The sequence below is a fragment of the Clavispora lusitaniae genome, assembly GCF_014636115.1.
Source record: "Clavispora lusitaniae strain FDAARGOS_655 chromosome Unknown tig00000078_pilon, whole genome shotgun sequence".
NCBI classification, from domain to species: domain Eukaryota; kingdom Fungi; phylum Ascomycota; class Pichiomycetes; order Serinales; family Metschnikowiaceae; genus Clavispora; species Clavispora lusitaniae.
This window is the reverse complement of record NW_027093977.1, coordinates 1,430,843-1,458,301: the sequence shown is the minus strand read 5'-3', so window position 1 is coordinate 1,458,301 and position 27,459 is coordinate 1,430,843. Positions and strand designations below refer to the sequence as shown.

The following is a 27,459-nucleotide window of genomic DNA, read 5'->3' as shown; positions in this document are numbered from 1 at the left end:
TTGATGATTCACTACTGATTGACCATATCAACGAAATCATTCACTTCTTTGACATACGTTGATGGTATTGAGTTTTTGTCTTTTTCATTCTGATACTCTTCAGTTATTGTCATGATCACATCTGGAACCTCTATAATCAAAACTTGGCAATCTTCGCCTCCGTACTAATATCTCAATATTCAATCAAGTCACTATATCTTCTCATTTATTTACTTGTATTGCCTTTCGGCCCTATGTACATGTGTTTGATCAACGACCGTTGTAATCCTGAGGATCAACATCAAACTTAGCCCTCTTACCTTGGGTCTTATACTTCTTAGTCACCTCCAATTCCGTAGCAAGGCGATCCGCAAGCTCTTCAGGATTTTCTCCTTCCTCGAAAGCGTCTTCTGACAGACTGGTAATCTTTTTCCATTGTTTCTTTCTCTTCTCCTTGAGCACAAATTTGCGCTGTGTGTTAGCTAATCTGTTCAACTTTTCGAAATTGGCTTCCGAAAGTCGGTTCTTCACCACAGCACTTTTCTTCCCTAATGCCCAGAGGTCTCCCTGTCTGACTTTACGGGCATCATGATACGTTTGTTTGCCCAAACTCTTTGGAACCTGCCAAATTTCAATGTTCCCCGAAGGCGCACACACTTTGAGACGGACATTGTTTTTAATCTTCGCTGGGAACTCCAAGACTCGTGGCCAGTGAGGCGCTTGGTCACTATCTGTGTGGTGCTCTCTGTCATTCTCGATTTTCTCAATCGTCTTGCTATCGTTCGGAGACCGGTGCATGATGAGGTATGAAAAATTGCCCGATTCTGTATTATTTCCTCCTGGACGACCTGACCCTTCTAATGTCTTCAATGTCTTTTTGCTGAGTCTGTCAATTCCGAACCCATCTTCAGTACTCTTATCCCATTGCGTTGCAAGACGACGGCCTTTCTTGAGCTCCATAGTGTACTTGGGCCTTTCAACCACATGGTTGAAAGAGCAGAAGCTCAACCGGTGCTTATGGTTCGAAATCTTGTAGAATTTAGGATCTCCCAATTGGAGAGGGCATCTACCGTGGTGCGAGCATGGTGCAACCACACTTAAATGGTAATCAACTTTGTCGGTCACCGGTTCATCCCCCGCCGGCGTCTGTCCTGGTGTCAAAACCTCGAATTCTTCGCTGTCTTCGAATTCAAATTTAAGATCTTTCTCTGTAACTTCTCCGAACTTTTCTGTGAGTTCCGCTTCTAAGTTGTCTTCTGAGGCACTCAACGTCTCTTCCAATTTCTCAAGTTCCTCTTCCGCCTCCAATTCAGCCAAAAGCTGCTCTTCATACTTGATATGGTCTTCAGTAATGAGCTGGTCTTCTTTCCGGAGTTTTTGGGGTTTATATGTAGATCCTTTCACATAAGGACGTGGGATCTTTCCATTTTCTCCTTCATGTGATTCAGGGCGAAGCATAACTTGTCTGGCTCTTGCAATGATTTCAAAGCCTAATGCATTTCCCCTTTCGATCAAAACAAGGTGTCCGTTTGGCTTGAGCAATCTCAAAAGCATGTATATATTCGTATCCACATCTGAGGGAAAACTGTATTCTCGAGTAAGTAACGCCTGGTTCACGATGATCAACTCATATTGCTTGGTTGAAGGTAAAGAATCTCTTAATTTGGTACGTATTTGGATCTGAGATGAGTCAACTGGTCCGATGTAATCATCCTCGTTCGCTTCCGTCTCGTTGGAAACTGGCTCCTCGTGATCTCCTGATAGTTCAGATGAAATCGCCTCGCTTCCTTCCAGAACATCTGACACTTCATCTTCATCTGGAATTTCACATACTTGTCTTGAAAGAAGAATCTTGGCTCTTTTCTTCATTTCCTTGTTGCCTCTGCCAACAACATATACCTCTTTCGTACGGGGTTTGAATTCATCTCCCATAATATCATTAAGAGCAATCATACCAGTACCTGGTCCATATCCCACATCTAAAACGCTATCAGGATTGAAGGAATCACCAACGCGATTTTTCAACTCCAGAAGAACCCTTCTTGCGTGTGCGTAATTCTGAAGAAATAACGCCGCAATGTGAGCATCGGCTTCCAAACTCAGGTCTGGCGCTTTTTGGATCTGATCTTTTTCCAAACTTTGATACACTAGGGCGGCCCGTTCACGAAGCTTATCTGGCTGCACAACCAGTAGGATATTTTTGTTGATCACTTTAGCAATCTCATAAGGAAGCTTCGTCACTGAATGATCCACTCTGGCCTTGAGAGTTAACGGATCAAGTCTTGCTTCCTCGGATGTTTCGCCTCGGATGAAAGACCCGTCTTCGTTTCTGAACGGGGATGGCAGTGGATCAAAGAGAGGATTTTCAGAATGGAGTTCGACTTTCTTGACGTAGTTGGAGTCGTTCAAGTCACCACTCTTCCTCCATTGCTCGCTGCGAACTAACTGGCCAAATGTCTCGCTATGTCTTCTCCGCTCAAATGGGAGAGCCGATGGTGAAGATGATGCAGATTGGAAATCGAGATGAGATGGGTCGATGTTGCCCACCTCAAACGGCTGTGTGCCCTTGTCGGACTTTGCTCGACGAGCTAGCCTAGCTGTGGACTGTAAAAGGCGGTAACTTAGCACTTTTCTGCCCGGAACAAACATACTTGTGGCAAAAATCACTTCCAGCACAAACCTTGCTTAAGTTTGGTGGGTCACGTGCGGCATCGCTTATGGTTTTTCCAGCTCTTGACATTTTGTACTGTCGGAGCAGCTTCTCACACCCGTGCACCACCATACTCAGTGCGTTTGATATACCCCAGCAAATGAGAACCCACCATCTTTCACTGTTTATGTCTCGTCCAGTTTCTGCTGCAGTTGCGCTTGGGGCAGCTGCAACTTGCATATTCAAAACGCCCACCATCCACAATGATCTGAAACGAAGATTTTACGAGGACGAAGCGTCTGTTAACCCAGTGCCAGGAACCACTATTCCCAGCACAGAAACACAACAAGAAATCTTGGGTCCTCGCTCAGTAATCAACGGCGTGACAGTCAGATCCATTTCCTCTTTTGAGTCGGCGTTCCGCAGTTTGCGGGAGACTGTGACACGTGCTGTGACGGCCACGCAAGACTACTTGGACGAAGGAAAAGTGAAAATGTATCAAGCTGAACGAGACGTGACAGGCACCGTTAGTGCATTGCACGACAGAAGAGAAGACCTTCTACCAAACTCGATCTACATTGTGATTGCATCTCTTTCGGGAAACATCATGGCGCGTCAACGAGGTGTTTTGGCCAAGGTTTTCTTCCCAGTAGGTTTGGGTTTGGCATCGTTCAAGTACTTTTTGCCTCAGACCTTCAGCAACACTATGGGCTTCCTCTGGAAGGTGGAGCAGCGGTCCATGCCCGCACTTGCCACCACGCAAGTTGCTGCGTTGGAAAAGACCGAGCGTCTTGTCAACCAAGTAGAGCAAACTGCAGTGAGTGGCCAGGAGAAAGTTTCAGGCAGCATGGAATCTTTACGCAAGAAGATCATCACTGCCACGGGGTTGAATTTAGACGAGGAGGTGTCGAAGAAGTAGACAGTAAATATTCAAGAAGACAATGGAAAATGGAACAGTAGATTGCGAGATTTGGATTGAACATTGAAGATGGAAGACTGGGGATTGGAGATTGGGGATTGAAGATTGAGGATTGAAGATTGAGGATTGAAGATTGAGGATTGAAGATTGAGGATCGAAGGACTGACGACTGCTGACTCCTATTATGATCATATATGATCATATATGATCATATGGAACAACATTGAATTTGTAGATCAAGTAGTCATTCTTTTTGAGATTTCGTTAGGATCCCCATTACACGAATGAATACCAAAATGAGAGAAAAACATTAAGGTTGGCGCAAAAGAATAGATATTAACAGATGAACTCCATGATCATTTTCAAGTAAAGACTAAATTTCCTCTTAAAGGTGTTTCCCTAATGAAAAGTTTGAGTGAGAGTATAATAAGCGAAAAATAAGTAAGTAGAATCAATTAAACAACGATACGAATGAAAAAGGTAAAGAAATAATCCAATGGCAAAACGAAAAATCAATGAATAAACTCGCACCAGATGATTCCTTTTATACTCTTTAAAATGTCGCATCCTCAGCCATAGTTTGCAGCCATTTTTTTATCAACAAACCAACTCTTTTTTTTCTCGAAAGCTAGAAGAAAGTGAACAGAAAAGAGAGAAAAATCTTCTAACCTTCCTTCTTTTTTGTCATGCTGGAACCAAATATGGACGACAAGATGTCACAAAAATCATCTGTTTTCCATTCCGCTTATTCAACATTAAGTAGACCTACAACAGCGGCGGTGCTTAAAATGCTTCATAAAATCAGGCCGCTTTATTCAAGAAAAGAATCCAAAAGGTCGTCGGCTACTGATGTTCAGAAAGTGATTGAGCGACTCACGAAACTCCAGAAAAAGGCTTCGGCGTCGCATGCTATATTGATTGAGAGTTTGAACAGTTGGGCAAGCGACTTCAACAATGATGAAACGGCGCTTGTGATTCAGGAGTTTATTACTTTGCTAGATACTGTGGATATGGTTTTTGCCACGAGAACAGAAAACTACAGTAAGCTCAAGGTGCAGATGGGAGCTATAGCCATTCGAGAGACACGGCAGAATGATCTTATTTCGAAGCACGCCAAGTTGCAGAAGGCAAAGGAGGCAAACTCAATGAAACTTGGACCCAATGCCTCGAAAACCCTCTTGGTCATCGACGAAATAGAGGAGAACGAGTACAACTTGAAGTTAATTGAACAACAGTTGCTCCGTACGACTTCAGCCAACATGAGGGAAGCTTGTCGTGGTTTCATACTGTGGCTCTTAGAGTGTATTGACCAGCTTGGTAAGCAGGGAAACGCTTTCAATGCTTTGTTTTGCGCCACCGACCCCATTGTAACTGCTAGACGCATTGGTCTCTCGCTTTCGCCTAGCATTCTGAGACAACCGCCCAGTACTTTTGACACGCCAGAGGATAGCGGCGGAATCTCTCTCATTGACGAGAGAAGAGCGGCCCTCGAGACTGGAAGAACCTCAGTAGGGAAGAATTCCCAGAAGTCCTTCGAATCGGATAGGACATCTCGTCGCCACGATGACAGGTACGAATCGTTGCTTAACAGACATACCGAAAAAAGCCAACAAGAGGTCTCAAACGAATACGACATTCGGAAATTCCAAATGAACCACGAGGGCTGGAAGTAAGGATCAGTTATGTACAAAATCTATATGGATCCACATGCAATGGAATGGGGTTAGCGGCGCAAGCTCGCTTACAACTTGTCCTTGAAGATCTTCTTGGCAATCTCATAGGATGATATCATTATGGCGCACAGAGGAGCAATTTTCATCACTCGGGCTCCGAAACCGCCATACAAAGCCCGAAGGCCCTCCTTTTGGTAAATTTCAAAAAGGAACTTGAACATAGTTGGTTTCCTCTTGTCGACCAATTTCTTTTCTTCGGTCGCTATCTGAAGTCTAGTTTTGCCGACATCAAAGGGATTGGTGAAAAACGCCGCAATCACTCCTCCAAAAGAACCGGAGAGGAAACTCGTCGTAAACACTTTTAAATCATCTTGCTGCGCAGCATTCTCGTTGAAATCAACGCCCATGGCTCCTCCAATACGGTCTTTGAAAAGCTCATAGCACAGCCAATATATTCCCAGGAACGGTACATCTCGCCAGAGGGTGATCTTCAAGCCAGTGAACATCGAACCCACTCCACGGCTGCGAAACGAAGCAGCTGCATCCTTGAGCAAATGTGAGAAGATTCGGCTTCGCTGGTCACCACGTACTTCAGAAGGAATGGATTGGAGTCTTGTCTTCAAAAGCTCAACGGGAGCAACGGTTGTTGCTGCCATAGTTCGCGCGAACATGCCACAAATAAGAGGATTGAGTGGGTGCTCCACCAAAGGCGACCGGTCGCGGATATACTCATATCCTGTGAAGTATATGATGTTGGATGGGATTGCCATAAACAACGTCAAACTTAGACCACGCCAGAGAGTGGGTAGGCCCTCATTACGCGCAATACTTGACATGCCTTGGAATGTGGAGGTGATTCGTGGACACTTTTCTGCAGAGTTACAGTAGTGTTCGTTGATCCAGAAGATACCTGGGCCTTTGGGCTGGGACTTTGATCCTCCACTGCAACATTGGTAGTCCTGAGGAATGACCTCTTGTTGCTGGATGCGAATGCGAACCACATCGAAAGGCGTAACCACTAGAGATGTGATGAACGAGCCCAGGCACGCAGAGAGCATGCGCTGGAACGCAGAAATATCTTCCGGTGGTTTCTGCGAGGCATCGAGGTGAAGTTTTTCCTCGATGCCGGCGGCTAGCTCAGATGACATAGACATGGCAATGATGAGGTTGTGCTCAGCGTGGCCATCAGTACATGAATCCTGCAGGTGTACCACCGATCACGGGAATAGATTTTGCAATCGTTTTGTGCATCACTGACGTGTGCGTGATAAGTGCATTTATATGATCTATGGAATGCATTCTATGAATTCTATGGAGAGTAAAGCACGTGTAAAAAGGATGGGATTGAGATAATTCGGGAATCACGGTGGACTTTTTAATAAATGTCCTTTGCAACAGGTATTGGTGGGTCTGACAACCTAAGTTAGGCCCGAAAATATCTTTTCAGCGGCATTAGAATTGAACTATTCAGCTTCAAAATGAATGTGTTCATACGAAAAGCTGTACAACAACAAATTGTGGATCCCATCTCTTGATGAGATCATATCTTATAATGTCCGAAAATCACCACATGCGCAAGAGTGCTTAAAAAAGTATTATCAATATTTTAGCTTGCTTACAAAAGCAATAGGACCGAGTATGTGAACTGGATCCGAGATTTGTTCCTGTTCTTGGCCTGATAATTTTAGATCCTCCTCATACGCAGAAAAAGCTTCGACTAGTCGCTCAGGGTTACTTTTTTAGAGTCGTCCTTTCTTAACCTGGGTCTTAAGTCTCACTCGCTCATTATTTTCAAAAAATTCCATCACTGTTCGAGTTTTGCGCTTTTTTTATCAATTCCTTCGACTACTCAGTACTCTGACATTATATCTGTGCACTTGTACACGTTGATATGCCCGTCTTGGTTGAAGTTGGTTGTTACCATCATGCGATGTGGATGAAAGGTCACGTTAGCCAAGTAGTTCAGCGTACGATTAGTGAGATAGCCGTCGTGTGGGTTTTTCAAGGTGGCAATCATGTCGCCTGACGTTGTCCACATATTGACCCACTTGGACCCCGTACAAATAATTGGAGCATGTTCGTGAACATCAATGCACCGCAAGCCTTGCTCTGGTGTGGTGAATGTTGCCACTGGCTCGGTGTTTCTGATATCCCATAGATTGACATATCCGTCGGCTGAACCGCTGACAAGCTCACGGAACCCACCCCGCTGCATGTGAACGTTTCTAATCGAGCCCCTGCCAATGTCCTTAGCGCCACCTCGGCCATTCTGCCAAAGCTGAACCATGGACTCGCGGGCATCAAGTCGGCGGTCATAAACCCGTAAACTTCCATCGTCAAAGCCTGCGACAAAGACGTCTCCCGCCACCTGGTCTGATGTGATTGACGTGATGGAAGATGTAGACCTAGCCGGAATATCAAGCACACAAAGTTCACGTTGGGCGTCCCATACACGGAAAACCTTCACGTCACCACTGACCAAAAGCGAACCACGCGATTGCTGCCATTCACTGATGAGACCAGTACTTTTAGATGTAAGAAGAAGATCGGTCAATGCTCTCCAAGCTGTGACAAGCTCAACGGGTTTCTCATCACCTCCTTCATAGTGGAAGTTACGATAGATCTTTACCACTCCGTCGGATGAGCCCGTCATTACTAAAGGCAAGTCGTCTTCGTTCAAAAACTTCAAGTCAGTGATTTTCGTGCCAAAGGGGTTCCCGTTGGAAAACTTTGTCACAATATCGCGGGCTTCCCAGTCCCAGACTGAAACGTTGTCCTTATCATCTGTGGCCACCAATAACTTTTCAAACTGCATGAACTTGATGAGTTTTGGCTGTGTCTTGTTGTTCAACACCGTTGTGTCTCTATTCCAGTCGCCACGAATAGCCATTTTCTTCTGTGGTTGCGTCTCTTGAATAACCTGCTCGTTTCTGTTACGCCGCCATAAGCGTTTGACGTACTCTTCGGATCCTGGTTGCTCAATCTCTGTTTTCGACATTTGAGGCTCTTGAAAGTACTCGCAGCTGTACTCAAAAAATCCAGACTCTTCAGGAAGCTCAGGTTCTTTCATATCTGGGCGTGGTTCGTATCGAGGAGTCTTTGGCTTGTACTCCTGGCCATAATGGCTTGAGACAGGTCCAGGATTCAAGATTTTTGTGAAGTTGTTGATGTCTGTTTCCTCATTTAGGTTGAAGGACTTGAAAATACGAGAGATGCTCAAATTGCGCAACTTGGAAGAAATTGATGACGCATCGCTGTGATCGTTTGAGTCACCCTGTGAGTAAGAACGCGATCTGCCTGTACCACTGATTGTAAGAGTGTTTTGCCTGTTTAGAACTGACCCACTGGAAGCCTGTCGTTTTGGCCCATTGTGTAATGCCATGGGACGGTTGACGATTGGTTTTGACGACTTGAAGTTATCATTGATGTTGATGTAGGACTTGCTTAAAAGATAGTCTTGCATTTCCTTGACCAAGCCTGAAAGTTCGCTCTGGTTGAGCTTCACCATGACTGAATCTATCAATATCTCTGCTAATTGTTTTACTTCAAGATGTGGATCTTCAGATAAAATCAAAAGCGCTTTCCAGATGGAGCTAAAGATTGAACCGTATGCTGGAGACTTCTTTCGGAATTCTTGTAAGTTGTTTGGATTGTCAATCAATACAATTTCCTCCTCCAATTGATTGAATGCTACTACCAAGAAGAAGTTCGGGTAGATTTTGATGAAGCGACCAATGAAAAACACAATTTCGCGACGAACAATAGACGATCCATCGCCTAGCAAGCGTAAAATCACATTCGCAAGCTTCAAATCCTGCTGCTTCAACTCATCCTTGCGAAGATCAGCGCTGACACTAGGTGCGGACGAAAAATCGTCACGAGATCTCTTAGGCAGCTCGGTATCTTCAGGCTCAGACAAAAATGTTGTGAGAGCCACAATGATGGATGTACGAACTTCAGGAATAGGATCGGCTACCAAATCCAAGAGGCGATTCAAGTGGCCGTCTTTGTAAATTATCCATTTCCCGTCTGGGTACCTGAGCCAAAGCTGGGAGAGAAGCAAACAGCACCATTGACGCAACAATGGATTTTCACTTGTCGATATAAAACGAAGACAATTTGCCACGAGCTCGATGGAGAAGCAGAGACGCTGGCCATTCTTGAAGTCTTTGATGAAAAGTGTGAGAATAAATGCGCTCATAGCCTTATGGTCATCGTTGACCACGACGGAGCCCGGGTTCGAGGTATTGAGCCCACCTGGAGCTCCTGGGGCACCGATAGGGTTATGTGGAGTGGAATTCAAAATAAGGTAGAAATAGTTGTAACCCTTGTCCTTGCAGAGCTCTTGTTGTGTGCTGCGGTAATCAATAGCCATGATACGAGCCCAGATGAAAATAAGGACGGGTTTCAATTCCTGTGCCGGGCTTTGAAGCAACTTGAGCACGTACGGGAAGATTCCGATGGACAACGACAAGTATACAGCCCACGGGCCCATATCCAAAAACTTGGAAAGCAAGATCAACGCACGAAGGCGATGCACCTGGGACAACAACACTTGCAAGACAATCGGTAGCTGTTCTGGAGGCTCCTTGGTGGACGGACCGGCATATTTGAGCCAAAGATCAAACGCCGTGAGCTGCTGTTCGAAAAAGGTTGAATGCTGGTAATTCAAGCTGGGCTGGCCAGCTCCAGGCGCAGTGGCTACTGCTGCCAGGTTCAGATTCACGATTGCACTCTGATGCAGATTCAGAAGCGGTGGCTGGGTGAGATTCGGGCCTTGGTTCTGGCTCTGGTCTGGGTCTGTCAGAAGCTCCTTTTCGAGCAACTGCGCAAACACCTGGTCGATTGCAAGGTCCCACAGATCCCACATCGGATGGTTACGCACAGCGTCGGGCAAGGGAGGATCGCTCACTGGGGTGCAATTGAAGTGGGGCATAATCCGCTTAGCCAACAAAAAGTTACGGAAGAGCGCAGCCACCATCAAATCTTGCCGGAAGAGCCGTTTGAACACGGGCCGCGGCAACAGTGTCCACGCAATGGTGTCAGTAATGGCGGTGAATATCCAGTTCAACTCGCCAAGCGGCGTACGGCGGTCGGTGAGCTTGCCTGGCACAATGACGTTTCCGGCCGAGTTGCGTGGGAGCCGGGCGTAGTGGCTTTTCTCTAGCGGCAGCCGCATGATAAACCACTGGAGCGACATGTCGATTGGACAGGTGAGGCAGCAGGTGAACAAGTCTGCGGGCAAAGCTGGGCTCATGGGCAAGGTGTCGTTGCTTTTGCAGGCGGCGAGCTGAAGCAGATCTAGGTACGCAGACGTGGGCAGCGGGGCGCTCAAGTCGTGGTTGCCCTCGTTGTCATCGTCAATTCGCCGCTGCACAAACTTCTTGAAGCTGTGCACAATGTTTCCGGCGCCGCTGCAGTCCCACACGAACACCACCGGAGCGCCGAGCCACGTCTGCAAGTCATAGAGCAGGATTGGAATGTACTGGGTGTAGCCTCGGTTGAAGACCCAGATCTCGCCGCTGGCAGTGGGCCGCGGCACGCCATGACCATTATAATGGAACAAGATGCGCTCGTCCTTGGCGTTGCGGCGCAATGTGTTGCAGAACCGCTTGACATCTTCGACACACGGGTCCAAAGACTGCTTGTATCGCGTACGCAACAGGAGCGTCTCGTACTGCGCTTGCAAGCCCTTGGCAATGGCCTCGAGCGCCTTCTTGGTGTCTGAAAAGGCCAGCGGATCACACCACGCCTCGCGCTTTGCACACGGGTGCGTTTTCATCACGTCTGGAGGATCCACGCCAAGGTTCAAGCAGAGTACGAGAACAGCACTGATGGTTTTCTGCCGCTCCCGCATGACTTTCCAGTCGGCAATGGGCTGGAAATGCCGTGCGAGCGCCGGGAGTCGCTTCATGCTGGCGCTGAGCGGGCGGCCGTTGGCGATGTGACGCTTGTCATCGAAATAAATATAGAAGGTGTTGGCGAGCGTGCGGAGGAACCGGTCCAGGTTATGGTCCGTGTCAAAGCCGTGGCGCATGGTGCCGTTCAACGGCTGGAGTGGCCGCGGGCCAAAATACACCACCTGCGACGACATGTTATCGGCTTTTTGTTCAAGCTTGGTGGGATGCTAGATGCTAGATGCTAAATGCTGGGTCCAGATGGATTCTGGATGCTGGGCCTAGATGACGGGTCTAGATGCTAGGTCTAGATGCTTTTTTATGGCCAGATTGGATGCTGATAGCCAGATACACGAAATCGTCTTCCTCTTGGAGATACTTGCGGATTCAAAGGGGTGGAGTTGTCTGGCTGGATGTATCTTCAATGACTCACGTCCAATTGGCTGTATCGTTTGTGCGAGAATGTTTGAAAAAACGATCGCTTTCGTTGGCCCTAGGTGCGTTTTCTTTTTCCTTCGTATGGTTTCGCCGATGTTCCCGCTCTCTCTCTGGGGATTCGTTTGGGCACTTTTTGGTATCGCAGTCTCAGTTGACTTCGGACTTTCGCACTCGCACTCGCCTTGTCTTTCCTGTTGCAGTAAAGTTCATCACATTCGCTATTTTTGAACATGAAATTTCTCTATGTCTACCTGCTCTTCAACTTGCCATGAAAAGGTCGCTTTTTATTTGTTTTCCGCCTACACTCGATGTTTCCTTTGCCTTTATTGCTTTCATTCTGGAACGCCGTTCGGTGACGTGTATGCAGGCACAGTCAACTTCTGGAATCTGTCAACGGATTAGCAGTAAGCACCGGTTTAGAAGGCTTCAACTCCTCTATTCAGAACCAGCTGCATTTTTGAGCTACCAACTGCCCTGTCTCTTCTCCTGAGTACTGTCATATAAAACTCTGTGGCCCCACTTTCTTTGAAACAAGTTACGTGACTTCTCTTAGTTGTCGCGTTCAGAAATTAGATATCAAACTCCCCGAAACTCATCAAACGGAGGAGGAAATTCACCCTGTTCTATTCTGGTTTGCTGCAGCTTCAATTTTCCTATCTCCCCATACAGCATGTCCGACAGTGAAAGCAGCAGTTCATATGAATCAAGCTCAGAAGATGATCTCAGTCTTCTTGCGCGGCCCGTTTTCCTAAAAAAGTCTAAGAAAGACAGTGCTGCGTCTCCAGAAGCGGGATCCAAGTCGGCCATTTCTCGGGCGGAATTCCAGCAGCAGCTAGATGCCAAAGAGGCCAAAGTATCTGACTTTGGCAGCGTCTCAGATACTGACGATGTTGATCCAGACTCTGAGTATGCGCAATGGAAGTTGCGCGAGCTCCAGCGGCGTCAAAGAGACCGCCAGAAACTAGAGAGTATTGAGAAGGAGAAAGAAGACCAGCTTCGGCGAAAGAAAGGAACATTCAAGGATGCAGACCATACAAGTGATGGCGCCTCAAAGGAGAAAGAAGCCTCAAAGGAGAGCGAAGGGCATAAGAAATTGGGAATCTTCTATGGAGATGGAATTGACGAGAAACTATTAAAGAGAGATTATACGCTGGTTGAAGACAGTGGTGATCACAGCAGGCCCACGAAGTACATGAGACACAAGATGCGGCCATAGCATATATCTAGCAACAAAGCTCTAGATCGTCATGCATCACGAAAAATTGGCGTCAGGATGAATTAGCATTAATACGATATGTTGACCTTCGGCATTTTCTCCAAGGTAAACTCTTTCGATGCTCTCTATGAATTGAAAGAGATTTGTGGTTTAATTGCATTCCCCAGCTTTGTCACATGGTTGTCACTTGAGATTCCGCTAACTCGCTTCACCGTGATATGCGAGTTCTTTCAAACCAATCTTTATCAAATGTGTGCTCGTTGGGCAGATCAAATGAGATGGCAGAAAAGATAGCATTTGTTTTAGCTATAGGAATCTGGGCGACCATTGGGCTTACTTTCCGCCATTTCCTTTCGATACTGGTAACCTGCTTGTCTTCAAAAGGATTTCCCTATCAGAGAAGTAGAACTTCTACGTTTGGGACTGATTACAAAACCAGTGACCCATTTATGTATAGAATATAATGAGGAGAAACGCCAAACACAGACTTGACAAAGATGTTGAAGACACCCATTGTCACAACGTTTATCTATATAGACGAAGGCAGCTGTCAGCTCTAAGTATTTCTCAGTAGCATTTTTGGATACCTATGCCTGAAAGAATATCCCATCTGTCTGCTTTATCTTTCGTAGATCTGTGTATCATTCGCTGGTGTTCCCGTGTACCTTAATCAACATCTTTCCAATATTCTATCAGTGCTGAACCTACGTCCTACTCAGCTAGGTGAAAACTCTTCCATTACACTCTTACAATCCGTCTTACCATTCTTATATTATCCTATCCCAAACCTAACAGGTCGACGCTCCTTTCGTCCAAACCTAACACGTCGACGCTCCTTTCTGCCTAACACGTTGACGCTCCTTTCTGGTTAAGCACCGTGCCTTGCCAGCTATAGTACCGGCTCATGTTAACATGGTGCTTCTTCGACGTTGCAGTCTCGTACATCAGACAGCCATAGAGCGCCGCATACGGCGGCGTGTACAAGTGAAGCGACACGGCAAACTCGCTTGGTGACTCATTACTGATGCGATGCAATCCAATCTTGTCGGAAATGTACCCGACCTCGTCGCGGTGCAAAACCGAAACCTGTCTTGGTGTCATGGCGTCTCCTTCGTGGTCTGGAACGTCATACAACGACTCGGTGAGCTGGCCCTTCAACACCTTCATGCAGCAATGGGCGTTGGCGTGGTCGTGCACTGCGCTGCCCTTTCCGGGCGTCCACACGAGAATGAGAAGGTTGGCATTTCCGTTGATGTTCACAATGCCGTTCCGCGTGTATCCCTTGGTGGCATCCCGCAAGGCAAAACGGCCCCAGTCCTTTTCGTCCAGCGTATACTCCTCCATGATTTTCTTGACTTGAGCAACGTCCACGTCCTCGGACGCAAGCCCTGAGCTTCCCAAAAGAGAGCGCAAGCGGTCCACAAGATGCCCAAACGCATTATCCAAGACAAAGTCGTTGTTGGTTTCCTGTTCGAGACAGCCAAAAGTCTGGCACCCAGTTTGCGACACAGGCGACGAAGCGTTGAGGGCGATCATGTTGCGGAAGAATGTATAATGTGGCGAGTGTAAAGTTGTTTTGAAAAAGAAGAAGAGAATGTGGAATGAAGACAAGGAAGACTGGGCCACGGTGGTCTTATATAGTTGACCGGGCCATCCGCATTGCAGAGGTGTATGCAAAGATAGTCGGCTGTGGCGTGCACAAAGAGCGGGCGAAGCGTCACAAAACTGCCCGTTCGGGCCAATGTGCGCGTTTTGGGTCGCGCACGCCATTGTCGGCTCCGCTCTCACTGCGACTAATTGTATGAGGGCGGCGCCGCCACGGTCTGGACTCTGTGCAGTTGCGGCATTTTCGTGATGAAATTACCGTATTTGGCGATTTTGCGTCGGCTCCGCGAAGCCGCCCACCTCCCCTATTGGGATTCTCCTCAAACTGTGGTGCCCCCGCCGGCTATATGCATGCCCTACTGTCTTTGTTCCAATCAGTCATCTGCACTATATAGTTTCCGTCTGCCGCTTGTGCTGTTTTCTTGGAAGCTTCTTTTCCTGACTATTTTCCTTCTTGTGGCTCTCTGCTGTTCTGAGTCTTGTTTTTTCATCTCCGACTTCGAGTTTCATCTATTCTTATCGTCGCTTGCGCTTTCCGCATCTCGCATTATCGCATCTCATGAACAAGCTTTATCTCGACCCGTCTACATTGGGGTCGTCGGCCGATAAGGAGTTCAGCGAACCCAAAATGGCGTCTTGGCACCTGTATCTATGGCAGCGGCTCGACCAGACTTTTATTGCAGGTTTTACTCCTGTCTATTATGCATCGGTTATGGGTACTGGTATATCAAGCAACATCTTGTACAATTTCCCCTTTGAGAGCCGATGGCTCCAAATCTGCGGCATTATAATGGCTGTGGTTGCGCTTTGTCTCTTTTTGGTTTTGCTGGCGTTTTTCGCTCTAGCACTACTTCGAAATAAGAGCCTCTTTTCCAAGATCCACCGTGATGCCGCTTTGGCTCCGCCCATGGGCTGTTTTGTCATGGGCTACGTCACGTTGGTCAACATGTTGCATTCGCTCACCAAAGACCGCTGGATCATGGCTGTGTGGGTCCTCTGGTGGATTGCTGTGGCTGGTTCCTTTTACACCGCATTCTTGACGTTCTACTTGTGTGCTATAGCCAAGCACAGGAAAAACAGAAACCATACTGAACCTTCCAACATCAGCATGACTTTCCTTTTGCCCGTGGTGACATTGATGGTGACATCGTCCTCAGGCGGCATTGTCACGCCCGATTTGCCTCATTTGCAATTGAAGATCATCTCCATGGTTGTGTCTTTCATCATGTGGGCTATCGCCGTGGTGCTAGCATTTATTGTCGTGTCCGTCAACTTCTGGCGTCTTTTTGTGCACAAGATCCCTGCCTCGGGCCAGGTCTTCACCATGTTTCTCCCCATTGGCTTTTTGGGCCAAGGCTCTTACTCAATCATGCTTTTCGGCCGCAATTGCGTCACCATCATAATGGAGCATGCGGACTCTGTTCTGCTGTCTTCCTACACCAGCATATTGCACACAACTGCATCGGAGAATCATGTGGATCTATCGGGCCTTCCGTCTATCTTGGCAACGTCCTTGCTAACAGTATCCACGCTTGCAGCCATGACGCTCGTCTCCTTTGGTTACTTTTTCACCTTTGTGGCGTTTGCATCTTTCTTCTCCAAGATGGTGCCGTTTGCGTCCCGCCCCAACTTGCAACATGTGTACCAACCTTCTGGTACGAACTTTATCTCGCGGCAATTTGCAGGGTTTCTACGCTTCAACAAAGGGTTCTGGTCCATGACATTCCCTGTGGGCACAATGGTCTTGGCTAATGGCGAGATCCATTCGCTTTTCAATGGTATGGAAGCGTTCCGTTACATCAGTGTCATCTACGCTGTTGTAGTAATTATCGTCACATTGGGATGTCTTTGCGGCGTCTTATACAATATTGGCAAGGCAATCAAGTTTGCATTTTCTCCTTTGCGCCAGAAAGAGATGGTTTGAGCATAAATTATTTAAATCGTCATGGATTGTATCACTAATAGCGCACTAATGGAATCACTGCGTGTCATAGCATACATTGTAGATTGAAGACAAAAGTAGGACAAAAACCTCCCACATTTATACATTTGTTGCATTGTTATCTTCTTGATACCATAATCGATATCACCCTATTTTCAAGGTCTGACCCCCTTCTAGACTGTATGTCATCTAAGATCTCTATTTATAGCTACTCAAATGTAAGTGCAAATATTCATGTATATGATGGCTAAATCAAGCTGGATAGGATAATGCCAATCAGCCGTTTAGGAACGAAATACTCGAATCTTTCAAAAGTCACATTCCAACTTTTTTTCCCTTTATTCTTCTGCTTTCTTTGAATTCGTTAATACCTAATTCGCGTCTGTAAGTAAAAAACACAAATGTTCGACTTAACAAAAAAGTAAAAATGGAAACGAAAAACCCAAAAACGACAAAAAACAATAATAAAACGCCTAATCAATACAGAAACACACCCCTCTTCCACTCCTGACACAGCCCCAGCAGTTCTTGTGTGGCTTGGCCTCTGGTAATGCTTGGGGTCACGTGAGCAGATCGCTGTCCTAATATCGAAGCCTTGTCTTGTGATTGCAGAAATCTGCCATGCCGCTTTCCATTCTAATACCAGACAATGTCGGGCCTCTAATAGAAGACTTTGAAAACGAAGATTTGGACTCGCTATATGTAAAACAGCGAACGTGGCCGTCCAGATCAATCCTATTCACCGAGGAAAATGTTGTTGGCTTTGTTATCCACACTGCAAAGACGCCCGAATCTTTGCCCGACACCGTGTATCTCTCGGCACAATCGTTGGGCGATTTGGACGAGAAGGACGAGACACAGCCGCGTGAAAAGGAAGAACCGTCTTCCTTCAATGCGGTTCTTCGCTATCCGATCACAGGTTCTTGCGATGTCCAAGACGAACCGGAAAGCGTGTCCATTTGGAAGTTTGATCTCCCCGTTGGATACACCAGGGGCGGCAAAATCAAAATCACAGTTTCCACGGCCAATACGCATCTTCAGGCGGGGCAGACGGCCGCCGAAAACGTCGAAAAAGGACATGTGGTGCCTGCCTCAGACGTGGCCAAGCTGCTCTCAGACAATCTTTTTGAAGAACTCAACTTTCGAGTTGCAGGCGAAAAGCAGCCGAGATATGAGTTCTCCCACAAGTTGGCCGCCTCATCTCCTGGCAACGAGGCTCCTCTCGAGAATACAAGCATAGTTCAAGACGCGAACGAAACCGAGGCGGAAAGTACAAGCGTGGAACTCACGACGTTTTTGCCGCTAGTTTTGAAGTTAAGGCTGACAAAGCCGAGCGGAAGGAACGATATTCTACTCACCACTTTGGGTATCGAGCCTTCCGCAGAAATGTTGGCCTACATTGAGAAAACGGGACACAGCGAAAAGTACTACTTCACTATCCTTGCGCTTGAAGCCACATTCAAGGGGGAAAAGATCCGCGAGCTCAGCACTTTTAGCTTCCCGACCCGTTGCTCTTTTCACGATATCCTCAACGTTTCTTATCGTCTTGTCAATACAGAGTACCTTGATGGACACGTGAATAACACAAATGAGTCTCAGCTTGCCTCGTCGAAACCTCTCCACTTGAAAATGAGCGCAAAGATCCAGAGCATAGACCACGAGAATGTGCTCTCTGATAGAAGCAGCGAAATACATACCATCTGGTCTCCCATTCTAGAATTTGGCCTCGTGGCGCCTCCAATCAGTGATACGTTGAAAAAAGGTGCCAAGGCCTCTCACTTTGTCACCCAGTCACAATTTCTTGCATCGCCGCTTGAGAAAAGCGGCCCACTGCTGCGCAAAGCACTTCTGTTCAATAACTTGGCCCAGCCCAAGCTTTTGCCCACACCACAAGCTTCGTCGCCTCACTTGGGCCGGGGTGTTTCTGCCGCCTCGTCCCCGTTGATTTCTTTGACAAAAAATGCCTCACTTTCGAAGAAAAGTCAAAAAAGCACAGTTTCTATCCCCGCCAGCTCGCCCTCCGCAGTGACAGTTAATGTTGCCACGTCCAATTCGTCTCTTTCAGGACTCAGGCTCACTTTCGAGGGCTCGCTCAGTGTTGAGCTTGGCAAGATTTCGACCTGGAAGATCCAGGCCATCAACCAAACAGCAAAAGCGTTGAATCTCTCCATTATTGTCAAAAACTCGAACCGGGCTCCGATAGAAAATAATGGCCTGAATATTTATGGTCTTGGCGTATCCACCCAGACACTTACATTAGAGCAAGATGCCAAGAGACCACAGATTCAAAACAGAGCACAGTTGTACTACCAGTACAGTCTGTCCAAGTTGAGCAGAGAAGGGGTTATCGTATTGAGCAATGATATTCGCCTTGGACCTCTAGACCCACATGGGGTGTTTGAGTCAGAGATCCTGTTGATTGGCATATCGAAAGGTGTATTCAATCTAGATGGGTTGAAAGTTATAGACTTGTCTACGCGGGACGGGATCGAGTTCGGCAAGTTGGTAGAGGTGTTTGTTGTATAGATGATAGAATTGCATGTTGAATAAACAAAAAATAATAGAGAGTTTAAAAAAAAGGGGCGAGCTGGGAATTGAACCCAGGGCCTCTCGCATGCTTGTGTCATCCCAGTGTACTGGAACGTCGCCCAAAGCGAGAATCATACCACTAGACCACACGCCCGTTGATGTTTGATAAAAGTTTATGTCAATTTATGAATCCTTGAATTTAATAAAATTTATGCAATGGGCTTTTCAGAACATGGAGAAGCTATCTTGTACAATAATCGCGAAAAATATTACTTCGCAATGGGGAATTCGTAAGTCGCATCATAAGCCGATGTAAAATAGACCAAAATTCGCAGTTGCCTGAGTGAAAACGAGATTTCAATCGCTTGCCTTTCTAAGTTTTTATTACCGTTTTATCTCACTTTATTAGCTTATTCGATTAGCTAGTTTACAATGGTCCAAAAAGGCAAGTACACACCAACTGCTTTAAACTGATGTATCACATGATTTCCGGTTAATGGAAAGTTGAAGCTTTAAAATTATTAGGAATAATTCGACATACTCAACGATGTAATAAGATTGATGCTGCTAAATCAAAAGCTCCAACTTCTGAGGTATTTTTTTGTTTAATCCTAGTGTTGCTAGTCAATTAGAGCGAGTGGAAAAGCATTCTACCTCTCTCTATCCCGCAAAGAAATATTACAGTGCTGAATCTTTTAACAATCAGTGCTTAAGCGTGAACGATAGCATACACAATAGGTGCTTCGATTATAAAAATCCAAGTGAAAAGACAATAAACCCATATCTCAATCCAGTTCAGCGTCAACTTGTTGAGTTTTGAGATTTGCAGTCTGATGTGCGTTCAATAAATAATGAGCTCGAAAAAGGCTCTCTAAAAGTAAATACACGGCAATATACTAAACGAATGTTTTCAAAGTCATTGCGACTCTGAGCATACAACTAGTCGAACAAGTTAGTCACCTGTACGTCGCATAATAAAGCCCACATTCGCATCCATCCGAATGCGACACCAAAGAAGAATCCGGGCCTGGGATAGGAGCATTCTTCAAATCCGATATCAGAAGCTCTCGATAAATCACTTAAGACACCCTACAGTTTTCCGTTTTCGGTATATTCAGAACGGTGCCACTCATAGAACGGCACACGTACCTGCAGGAACGTAATATTAGCAGACGGAACACACGGCCGACTTCGGATGTATAGAACCACAGTAAACCACACGGGCGCATGGCACCTGTCAGAAATCTCGTATATCGCGCCTAACGGAGGAATAGCTAAGAAAAGATGCGTTGGTGGCGTTTGGACAATGACTAGACCACAGTCCATTGTGCAGGCACAACCGGCCAAGCACTTATAAGCCACCCATTTCTTCTATGCTGGGAGAATGCTAAATTACCAGCGGGTGTTCCTTTTTCTAGCAATCGCTGTGCTTCTGTTTTTTCTCTCGCCCATGTCCCAACCAGATCTTCAAGCATTGGCTGCGGCCCAACCTTCTCCCAAATGGACCGCTACACCTCAAGAAATTTTGGATGCGGCTGAAAAGTTGAAGGCTGAAGAAATCGCCTTCAACGACCACATTGCGTCGATCGAAGATCCCACCGTGGAAAACGTTTTGATCCCAACCACGCGCCACGAAAACGAAAGATACTTTGACGAAAACCTGATCACTTTCTACCAGTATGTGTCTCCAGACAAAGACGTCAGAGACGCCTCGACCAAAGCGGAGCAGATTTTGGACGAGTGTCTGATTGAGCAGAGCTCTAGAGTCGACGTTTTCCGCGTCTACAAGAAATTGTGGGAAAAGGTCAAGGACTCGGCCGATTTGGACGCCGAAACCCGCAAGTTTTTGGAGAAAACCGTCAACTACTACAAAAGAAACGGGTTGGATTTGCCTGACGACAAGAGAGAACAGGTCAAGAAGCTCAAGATTGAATTGAGCAACTTGTCCACAACGTTTTCCAAAAACACCAACGAAGAAAATGGGTTCCTCAAGTTTACTGCTGAACAGTTGGAAGGTGTTCCAGAACTGGTGATGGAGCAGTTCGAAAAGGTTACCGAGGACGGCACTGAGTTCTTCAAGGTCACTTTCAAGTACCCGGACATTCTCCCTGTGTTGAAGTATGCCAAGAACCAGGAGACAAGAAAGACCGCTTATGTTGAGAACCAAAATAAGGTCCCTGAGAACGCAGAGATCTTGGATAAGATCATCCGTCTCCGTTACCAGATTGCAAAGTTGATGGGCTACGAGACATACTCGGAGTTTGTTTTGGAGGACAGAATGGCCAAAAATCAAAGGAATGTCTTGCAGTTTTTGGGTGACTTGAAAGACAAGTTGCAACCTTTGGGCAAGAAAGAGCTTGCCAGGATGTTGGAGTTCAAGAATGCAGATCTCAAGGAAAGAGGCCTTCCGGAACAGGACACTTTCTACGCCTGGGATAACAGCTACTACAACAACTTGTTGTTGGAGAAAGAGTACCAGGTGGACCACCAAAAGATTTCTGAATACTTCCCTCTTGACCAGACCATCGAGAGAATGTTCGCCTTCTACGAAAAACTCTTCGACGTGAAGTTTGTCAAGATCGAAAAGCCTGACTCGGACTCTGTTTGGCACGAGGATGTTCGCAAGTTTGCTGTTTACCAAAACATCAAGTATGGCGAGCCCAAGCCCCAGTTCATGGGCTGGATAATGTTTGATCTCCATCCACGTGAAGGTAAATACACCCACGCTGCCCACTTTGGCTTGCAATCGGGATTTGTCAAGTCAGATGGCACAAGACAAGGAACTTACTCGGCTTTGGTTTGTAACTTTACCAAACCAACAAAGACAAAGCCATCTTTGTTGAAACACGACGAAGTGACAACTTTCTTCCACGAGTTGGGCCACGGCGTCCACTGTTTGTTGTCCCAAACCAAATATGCCCGTTTCCATGGAACTAGTGTTCCAAGAGACTTTGTCGAATGTCCATCGCAGATGTTGGAGTTCTGGACGTGGTCTGCCAACGAACTCAAGGCATTGACGTCTCACTTTGAAACTTCCGAGCCTATTCCTGACCAGTTGATCGACCAGTTGGTCAAGTCCAAGCATGTGAACACAGGTTTGTTCAACTTGAGACAGTTGCACTTTGCTCTTTTCGACATGAGTCTCCACACCATCGACACGCAAGAGAAAATCGATGCGCTTGACTTGACCAAACTGTGGAACGAGTTGAGAGAAGAGATTGCCTTGATCTCCAATGGAGGTATCGACAACACTGGATACTCTACTTTTGGCCACATCGCGGGAGGATATGAGTCGGGTTACTATGGCTACTTGTACTCTCAGGTTTTCGCCACGGACATTTACTATACTCACTTCAAGTCTGATCCTATGAATGTGGAAAGAGGTATCCGGTACAGAGACACCATTTTGAAGAATGGTGGATCGAAGGAGATCCTTGATATTTTGGAGGAGTTGTTGGGCAGAGCACCTAACTCTGATGCGTTTTTGCAAGAGATTTTGGGTTAGGTAACCATCCGTGAAAAGAACACCTAAACGACAAAACAGGCAGTACATAGTTTGCAGTTATAATTAATCTACCATTACTACTACAATTACTACTACAATTACTACTACGATTACTACTACGATTACTTACTCTGTGGATGGATTTTATCTTTTCATTCCAAGTTTCGCCAGTCCATATACGGTTGGATATTCAATCATAAGTCATGTATGGTACCAAAATGTATACATAAGAACAATGCAATCTCCATTTAAATCTTACAAGTATCGTTCATTCAGTAATTAAGCCTCCTCAGACTGGGTCTCGAAAGGAGTAAGTTTAGAAGTACCCTCAGCCCAAGAAACACCACCGTAAGTGATTTCCTTCACGGCACGCACAATATCTTCAACAGAACCTCTCACTTGCTTAGTGGAGTCTCTTTCTCTCAAGGTGACAGAACCGTCCTTGGCAGTGTCAAAGTCGATGGTGATACCGAAAGGCGTACCCAACTCATCGTTTCTGGCGTATCTCTTACCAATAGAGGCGGAAGAGTCGTCCACCTTGAATGGAATCTGCTCTTTTCTCAAGACGGCGGAGATTTTCTTGACAAGAGGCAACAAGTCGGCGTGCGAAGACAATGGAACGACCAAAACCTTGGTAGGGGCGACCAAAGGAGGCAAGGACAAAACGGATCTGTCCTTGTCTTCGGGTCTGGACCAGAACTGGTGCTCGAAGATAGAGTAGAGAATACGGCCGATACCGAAAGAAGGCTCAATGACATTAGGTGTGAACTCGCGGACGTGTTCCGTTCTCTTGACCTTGGCGATCTTCACAAGATCAGAGCCAATTTCCACATCACCTTCGATGCCCTTGACTTGCACAACGATTTTACCGTTGGCAGACAATTCCTGGGCCAAATCTTCCAATTCGCATTGGGTTCTCTCTTCCAAGTATTTGGTCACGGCACCAGCGTCCTTTCTAAACTTAGGGCCGAACTTCTTCTTGTCAATGTCAACCTCGAATTTCTCCACAGTCACTGGTTCAGGCAATGCTTGTCTAACAACCAATTTCTCGTTGGTACGAGCAGCATGGACACTCAAGTCATAAGCAGATCTGTCGGCACATCCAACACACTCGATCCAACCGTAAGAGGTGTGCAATTCGGCATCCCAACAGTCAGAGGCATAGTGGGCCATTTCGTTGGACAAGTGCTGTCTGAAACGCAAACGTTGTGGGTCCACACCGATCTTGAGCAAGAAGTGGTAGATACGTGCAATGAAGTAACCCAAAGTCTGGTTGTCGACCATGCCCGAAGACACAGCTTCGCCGATGGTTTTCTCCACCAACTCGTTGGAGCCAGCCTCTTGCACGGATTTAGGCAAGAAACGCAATTTGGTGTTTTCCACCTCGGCAAATCTTGGGTGGTTCTTGTTTTCTGGGTCCACAAAGTGCTCGATTTCGGCCATCAAAAACTCACGAACACGCAACAAGCCCGCACGGGGCGAGATTTCGTTTCTGAAAGACTTTCCAATCGACGCAGAAGCAAAAGGCATCTTTTCGTTGTTGCACTCCAACAACTTGGAGAAGTTCAAGAATTGGCCTTGCGCCGTTTCAGGACGCAAGTATCCCTTCAATTGACCAGAAGGACCAATGGCGGTCTCGAACATCAAGTTGAATTCCACTGGAGGCTCCAATGGGCCGCCAGTAGCTGGGTTGGTGATGTTGTACTTGGTGATCAACTCGCCCAATTGTGGGCCGGAAAAGCCGTCGATCTGGTTCAAAACAGTCTCGTATTCCTTGACCACTTCGTCGTCCAACTTGATGTTCTTGATTTCCTTCACCTTCTTCTTTCTCTTCTTCTTGTCTTCGTCCTCCTCCTCGGTCACCGCCTGTCCTCTGGCAGCCTTGTCGCCCTTCAATCTTGCTTCCAACACTTCCTCAACCAAGTGGTCGGCACGGAAAATCTCTCCGGTCTTCAAGTCTCTGCACATCCAGTCGGCAAACTTGTCCACATGGCCAGAAGTCTTCAACACCTCGTGGGGAGTCAACATGGTACAGTCCACCTCCAACATGTCCTCTTCCAAAATGAAGTGCTTTCTCCACGTGTCAACAACATTGGCCTGGAAAGCACAGCCTGGTGGACCATAATCGTACAAGCCCGACACTCCGCCGTAGATTTCGAACGAGGGCGCAAAGAAAAATCTTCTCTTCAAAACCTGCTCCAAAGTTTCTCTGGAGAAGGGAACAGTTGTTCTGGTCGACATTTTTGCTGTGTGGATGACTCGAAGCGTCTTTTTCACAAACGAAGACAATATGGTGAAAAGCGGGAATGGCCTTGGCAGAGCGACTTTTTTTTCCACTATGACTCGCAGGTCACGTGAGCCACCGGCCCATGGCCCAGAAACATGCCAACATCTTCCGCTAGTATTTAGGGTATTTTGCTGTGGAGCTCATTGTTTGCTTTAGTACGTCTCGTCGGTTTTCTCTGCTTGCTTGATTTTTTCTTAGGTGTGTTTGGTCCCAGTCGCATTTGAGTTGTGGAAAAAATAAGGGTGCACACGTAGTTCATACTATTAAAGGCAAATTGCAATGTGTTTAAAAAGACGTTCTGGTTATTTTTGGAAATGAACCAGTTTGCATACCCAGATTTACTCGTATTCTGTTAGACTGTCTTTCATATATATTACGCCACAGACGGTCAATCTTCTTAAAACTTTGTACTCATTAGTCTTCAACTGTAATATTGTTTCTGCTGGATACTGATGTTCTACTAAGATTTGTCAGTTCGATCTAGCAATTTTACTGCTACGTGTTAATGGGCTAGCTCAAGAACCAGAATCACACTGCTAGAAATTACGTCTTACGCTAAGATGTCTTGCAGATTCATCCAGAGAATCAGAGCATCTGCTTGTCACTCTGAGTAGTTTGAAATTTTCTACTTCTTAATTTGTAGTCTAGCACGTCCATCAGTACTACTTCATTGTCAGTCGTATGCCATGTTATATTGCAATACAAAATCCAACTTGCATAAATGCACGTAAACCAGCCACAAGACCTGCTTGTCTATTTCACCAAATCAGTCCTTTTTCGCCTTCACCGGCTCATAGACCATATCGTTCAGATGGTCTTTTCTAGCCTGGTACCAGTAGCTTGTCTGAGAAGCAGGATAGGTGGTGGAGTTTGTTCCGCTCATGGTGTACCAAGAAGTACACCCACCAAATCCGGAGCCGTATACGCCCTGGAGCAATTTTTCTTGCGTCGACTCGAACCAATTGTAGTAGGCACTGCGCTTAACCGTCACGGTACTAGCTTCGCCCGTGAGAACAGGCTTGACTACCCGCGAGGCAAAAGCACAGCCGTTGTCAATGGCCGTGATGATCGACGAGTGGCCCGTGGCAGAGTTGGGGCCGCTGATGAAGAAAAAGTTGGGGCAGTCCCGCACCATGCATGTTCGGTAGGCACTGACACCTTCTTTTCTCCACAAGTCTTGAACATTCATGCCGCCACGGCCCACAATGGAAATGGCGTCGTAAAAGCTTTTCCTAATGTCGTAGCCCGTGCAAGCAACAATAATGTCTGCCTCCACTCGGGTGCCGTCCTTCAAAACGAGACCGTGCTCCTCCACGTGGTCAATCTGCTTGTCTGTCAATTCCACCCTGGGGTTGTTGAGCGTGGGCACGTAGATGTAGTCAAACACAAGCCGCTTGCATCCAATCTTGTAGTCGGGAAGCAACATGCGGTGGTATTTTTCGGGCGCAAACTTGTGCACGTAGCGGCGGCACACGGCGGTGTTGGACCAGCGCATGAACCGGGACACCAAGCTGTTGCCTCGATACAAAGGGTATCTGATTTCGGCAAGCGACGCAAGCCACAAGCGCACCAACACCATGCCGAGCCGTGTGAACGACGCCAACTTGTACAAGTAGAAGATGAAAGGCGGGATTGGCGGCATGATCCAGTGCTTGGACCGGAAAACCTGCGTCACCTTCTTCACCTCCAACTGGTTCACCAACGCAGGCACAACTTGCGCCGCCGAACACCCGTTTCCTACAACCACAACCTGCTTGTCCTTGAAGTCGACGCTGTGGTCCCATACGGCAGAGTGCATGTACACACCTTTGTAGTTTTCAAGCCCTGGTGCCTGCAATTGTGCCGGCTGAACCAAGCCGCCTTGGCAGGCGAAAACAACTTTGCTGGTGTGTTCGTAACGCTGGCCCGTTTCAAGACTGGTGGCATAGATCTTCCAGTTTTCGTGCTCCTCGTCATAAACAACCTTGCTCGCCACAATGCCAAACTTGGCGTGGCGGTCCAAATCGTGCTTCTTCACCACTCCCAAAATGTACTCCTCCATCTCGTATTGAGGAGGCCGCAAAGCGCTCCAGTTGTCGTTGAGCTCGTCAAAGATCGAGTACCAGAACGCTGGAATGTCCGAAGCACATCCAGGATACGAGTTGGCCCACCATGTTCCGCCCCACTGCATGTGCTTCTCGAACACGACGAAATCGTCCAAATCAAACTTCTTTTTGCACATGAGAGCGGTGCACAAGCCGGCAAAACCGGCTCCAATGATGGAAACGGCAGACTCGCTGGTAATCACCGGCTTGTCATTGGATTTGGGAATATGGGCATCGGGCCCCAAGACCCGCATGGCATCTTTATGCTTGATACGGTACTTGTCAGGGTCCGCATGCGACTCGCGTGTGATGTGAATTGTGGCCATTGGAAAAGCTGTCAGAAATTTGGTCAGAAGCAAAAGAAAGTTCTGTTTCAAGTGCCTACAACGGCCCAATATATACCGTTTGGCTTCGCCTCGGCATGTTTTGCATATGATTACCTGTCCATGTGAAGAGAATTGATTCTTCCATGCCTGAGGTGGTGAGGGCTGTATGCATGGGCTACAGACGCATGCATGAACCCTGGCGCGGAATTATGCACCCTACGGATTTTGCGCCGGCGTAGAAAAGACACAAGGAACAGATGGGGAAACCAATTGTGGGGTAAGCATGAGAAGGGCAAGCGAAAAAGTCAAGCTTAGAACCAGATCTTGGCCAAGCAAAGCAATGCGCCAGGATTTCAAGCGTCTTGGACCTATTGTTGAAGTTGACACCTCACCTTCTGCAGACTAGTTG

The 27,459-nt window shown here is 46.8% G+C and overlaps 12 protein-coding genes and 1 non-coding gene across 13 annotated transcripts; 6 read left to right on the top strand and 7 right to left on the bottom strand. All coding sequences in view use genetic code 12, as the record gives it.

The window, feature by feature from the left end:
• Positions 1–249: 249 nt before the first annotated feature.
• On the bottom strand, positions 250–2,628 carry RSM22 (mitochondrial 37S ribosomal protein RSM22; the record flags this gene model as incomplete). The annotated part of the gene is made up of 1 exon (XM_002616072.1): positions 250–2,628. The coding sequence occupies one exon, from the start codon at positions 2,626–2,628 to the stop codon at positions 250–252; it is 2,379 nt and encodes a 792-aa protein (XP_002616118.1).
• A 161-nt stretch (positions 2,629–2,789) lies between these two features.
• On the top strand, positions 2,790–3,548 carry FOB63_002863 (uncharacterized protein; the record flags this gene model as incomplete). The annotated part of the gene is made up of 1 exon (XM_002616073.2): positions 2,790–3,548. The coding sequence occupies one exon, from the start codon at positions 2,790–2,792 to the stop codon at positions 3,546–3,548; it is 759 nt and encodes a 252-aa protein (XP_002616119.2).
• A 686-nt stretch (positions 3,549–4,234) lies between these two features.
• On the top strand, positions 4,235–5,221 carry FOB63_002862 (uncharacterized protein; the record flags this gene model as incomplete). Its single annotated transcript, XM_002616074.1, has 1 exon — positions 4,235–5,221. One exon carries the CDS (start codon positions 4,235–4,237, stop codon positions 5,219–5,221), a length of 987 nt encoding a protein of 328 aa, XP_002616120.1.
• A 68-nt stretch (positions 5,222–5,289) lies between these two features.
• Positions 5,290–6,375, bottom strand: MTM1 (Mtm1p; the record flags this gene model as incomplete). The annotated part of the gene is made up of 1 exon (XM_002616076.1): positions 5,290–6,375. One exon carries the CDS (start codon positions 6,373–6,375, stop codon positions 5,290–5,292), a length of 1,086 nt encoding a protein of 361 aa, XP_002616122.1.
• Positions 6,376–7,070: 695 nt separating this feature from the next.
• On the bottom strand, positions 7,071–11,315 carry KOG1 (ubiquitin-binding TORC1 subunit; the record flags this gene model as incomplete). The annotated part of the gene is made up of 1 exon (XM_002616077.1): positions 7,071–11,315. One exon carries the CDS (start codon positions 11,313–11,315, stop codon positions 7,071–7,073), a length of 4,245 nt encoding a protein of 1,414 aa, XP_002616123.1.
• A 911-nt stretch (positions 11,316–12,226) lies between these two features.
• FOB63_002859 (uncharacterized protein) lies at positions 12,227–12,772 on the top strand (the record flags this gene model as incomplete). The annotated part of the gene is made up of 1 exon (XM_002616079.1): positions 12,227–12,772. One exon carries the CDS (start codon positions 12,227–12,229, stop codon positions 12,770–12,772), a length of 546 nt encoding a protein of 181 aa, XP_002616125.1.
• An 843-nt stretch (positions 12,773–13,615) lies between these two features.
• Positions 13,616–14,308, bottom strand: CDG1 (Cdg1p; the record flags this gene model as incomplete). Its single annotated transcript, XM_002616080.2, has 1 exon — positions 13,616–14,308. The coding sequence occupies one exon, from the start codon at positions 14,306–14,308 to the stop codon at positions 13,616–13,618; it is 693 nt and encodes a 230-aa protein (XP_002616126.2).
• A 628-nt stretch (positions 14,309–14,936) lies between these two features.
• FOB63_002857 (TDT family transporter) lies at positions 14,937–16,301 on the top strand (the record flags this gene model as incomplete). Its single annotated transcript, XM_002616081.2, has 1 exon — positions 14,937–16,301. The coding sequence occupies one exon, from the start codon at positions 14,937–14,939 to the stop codon at positions 16,299–16,301; it is 1,365 nt and encodes a 454-aa protein (XP_002616127.1).
• Positions 16,302–16,940: 639 nt separating this feature from the next.
• FOB63_002856 (uncharacterized protein) lies at positions 16,941–18,845 on the top strand (the record flags this gene model as incomplete). Its single annotated transcript, XM_002616082.2, has 1 exon — positions 16,941–18,845. The coding sequence occupies one exon, from the start codon at positions 16,941–16,943 to the stop codon at positions 18,843–18,845; it is 1,905 nt and encodes a 634-aa protein (XP_002616128.2).
• A 53-nt stretch (positions 18,846–18,898) lies between these two features.
• Positions 18,899–19,002, bottom strand: FOB63_005571. The gene has a single exon. It is a non-coding gene; the product is annotated as a tRNA-Pro (tRNA).
• Positions 19,003–20,232: 1,230 nt separating this feature from the next.
• PRD1 (metalloendopeptidase) lies at positions 20,233–22,353 on the top strand (the record flags this gene model as incomplete). The annotated part of the gene is made up of 1 exon (XM_002616083.2): positions 20,233–22,353. One exon carries the CDS (start codon positions 20,233–20,235, stop codon positions 22,351–22,353), a length of 2,121 nt encoding a protein of 706 aa, XP_002616129.2.
• Positions 22,354–22,632: 279 nt separating this feature from the next.
• Positions 22,633–24,594, bottom strand: GRS1 (glycine--tRNA ligase; the record flags this gene model as incomplete). Its single annotated transcript, XM_002616084.2, has 1 exon — positions 22,633–24,594. The coding sequence occupies one exon, from the start codon at positions 24,592–24,594 to the stop codon at positions 22,633–22,635; it is 1,962 nt and encodes a 653-aa protein (XP_002616130.1).
• Positions 24,595–25,406: 812 nt separating this feature from the next.
• Positions 25,407–27,050, bottom strand: FOB63_002853 (flavin-containing monooxygenase; the record flags this gene model as incomplete). Its single annotated transcript, XM_002616086.2, has 1 exon — positions 25,407–27,050. One exon carries the CDS (start codon positions 27,048–27,050, stop codon positions 25,407–25,409), a length of 1,644 nt encoding a protein of 547 aa, XP_002616132.2.
• Between the last annotated feature and the right edge of the window lie 409 nt (positions 27,051–27,459).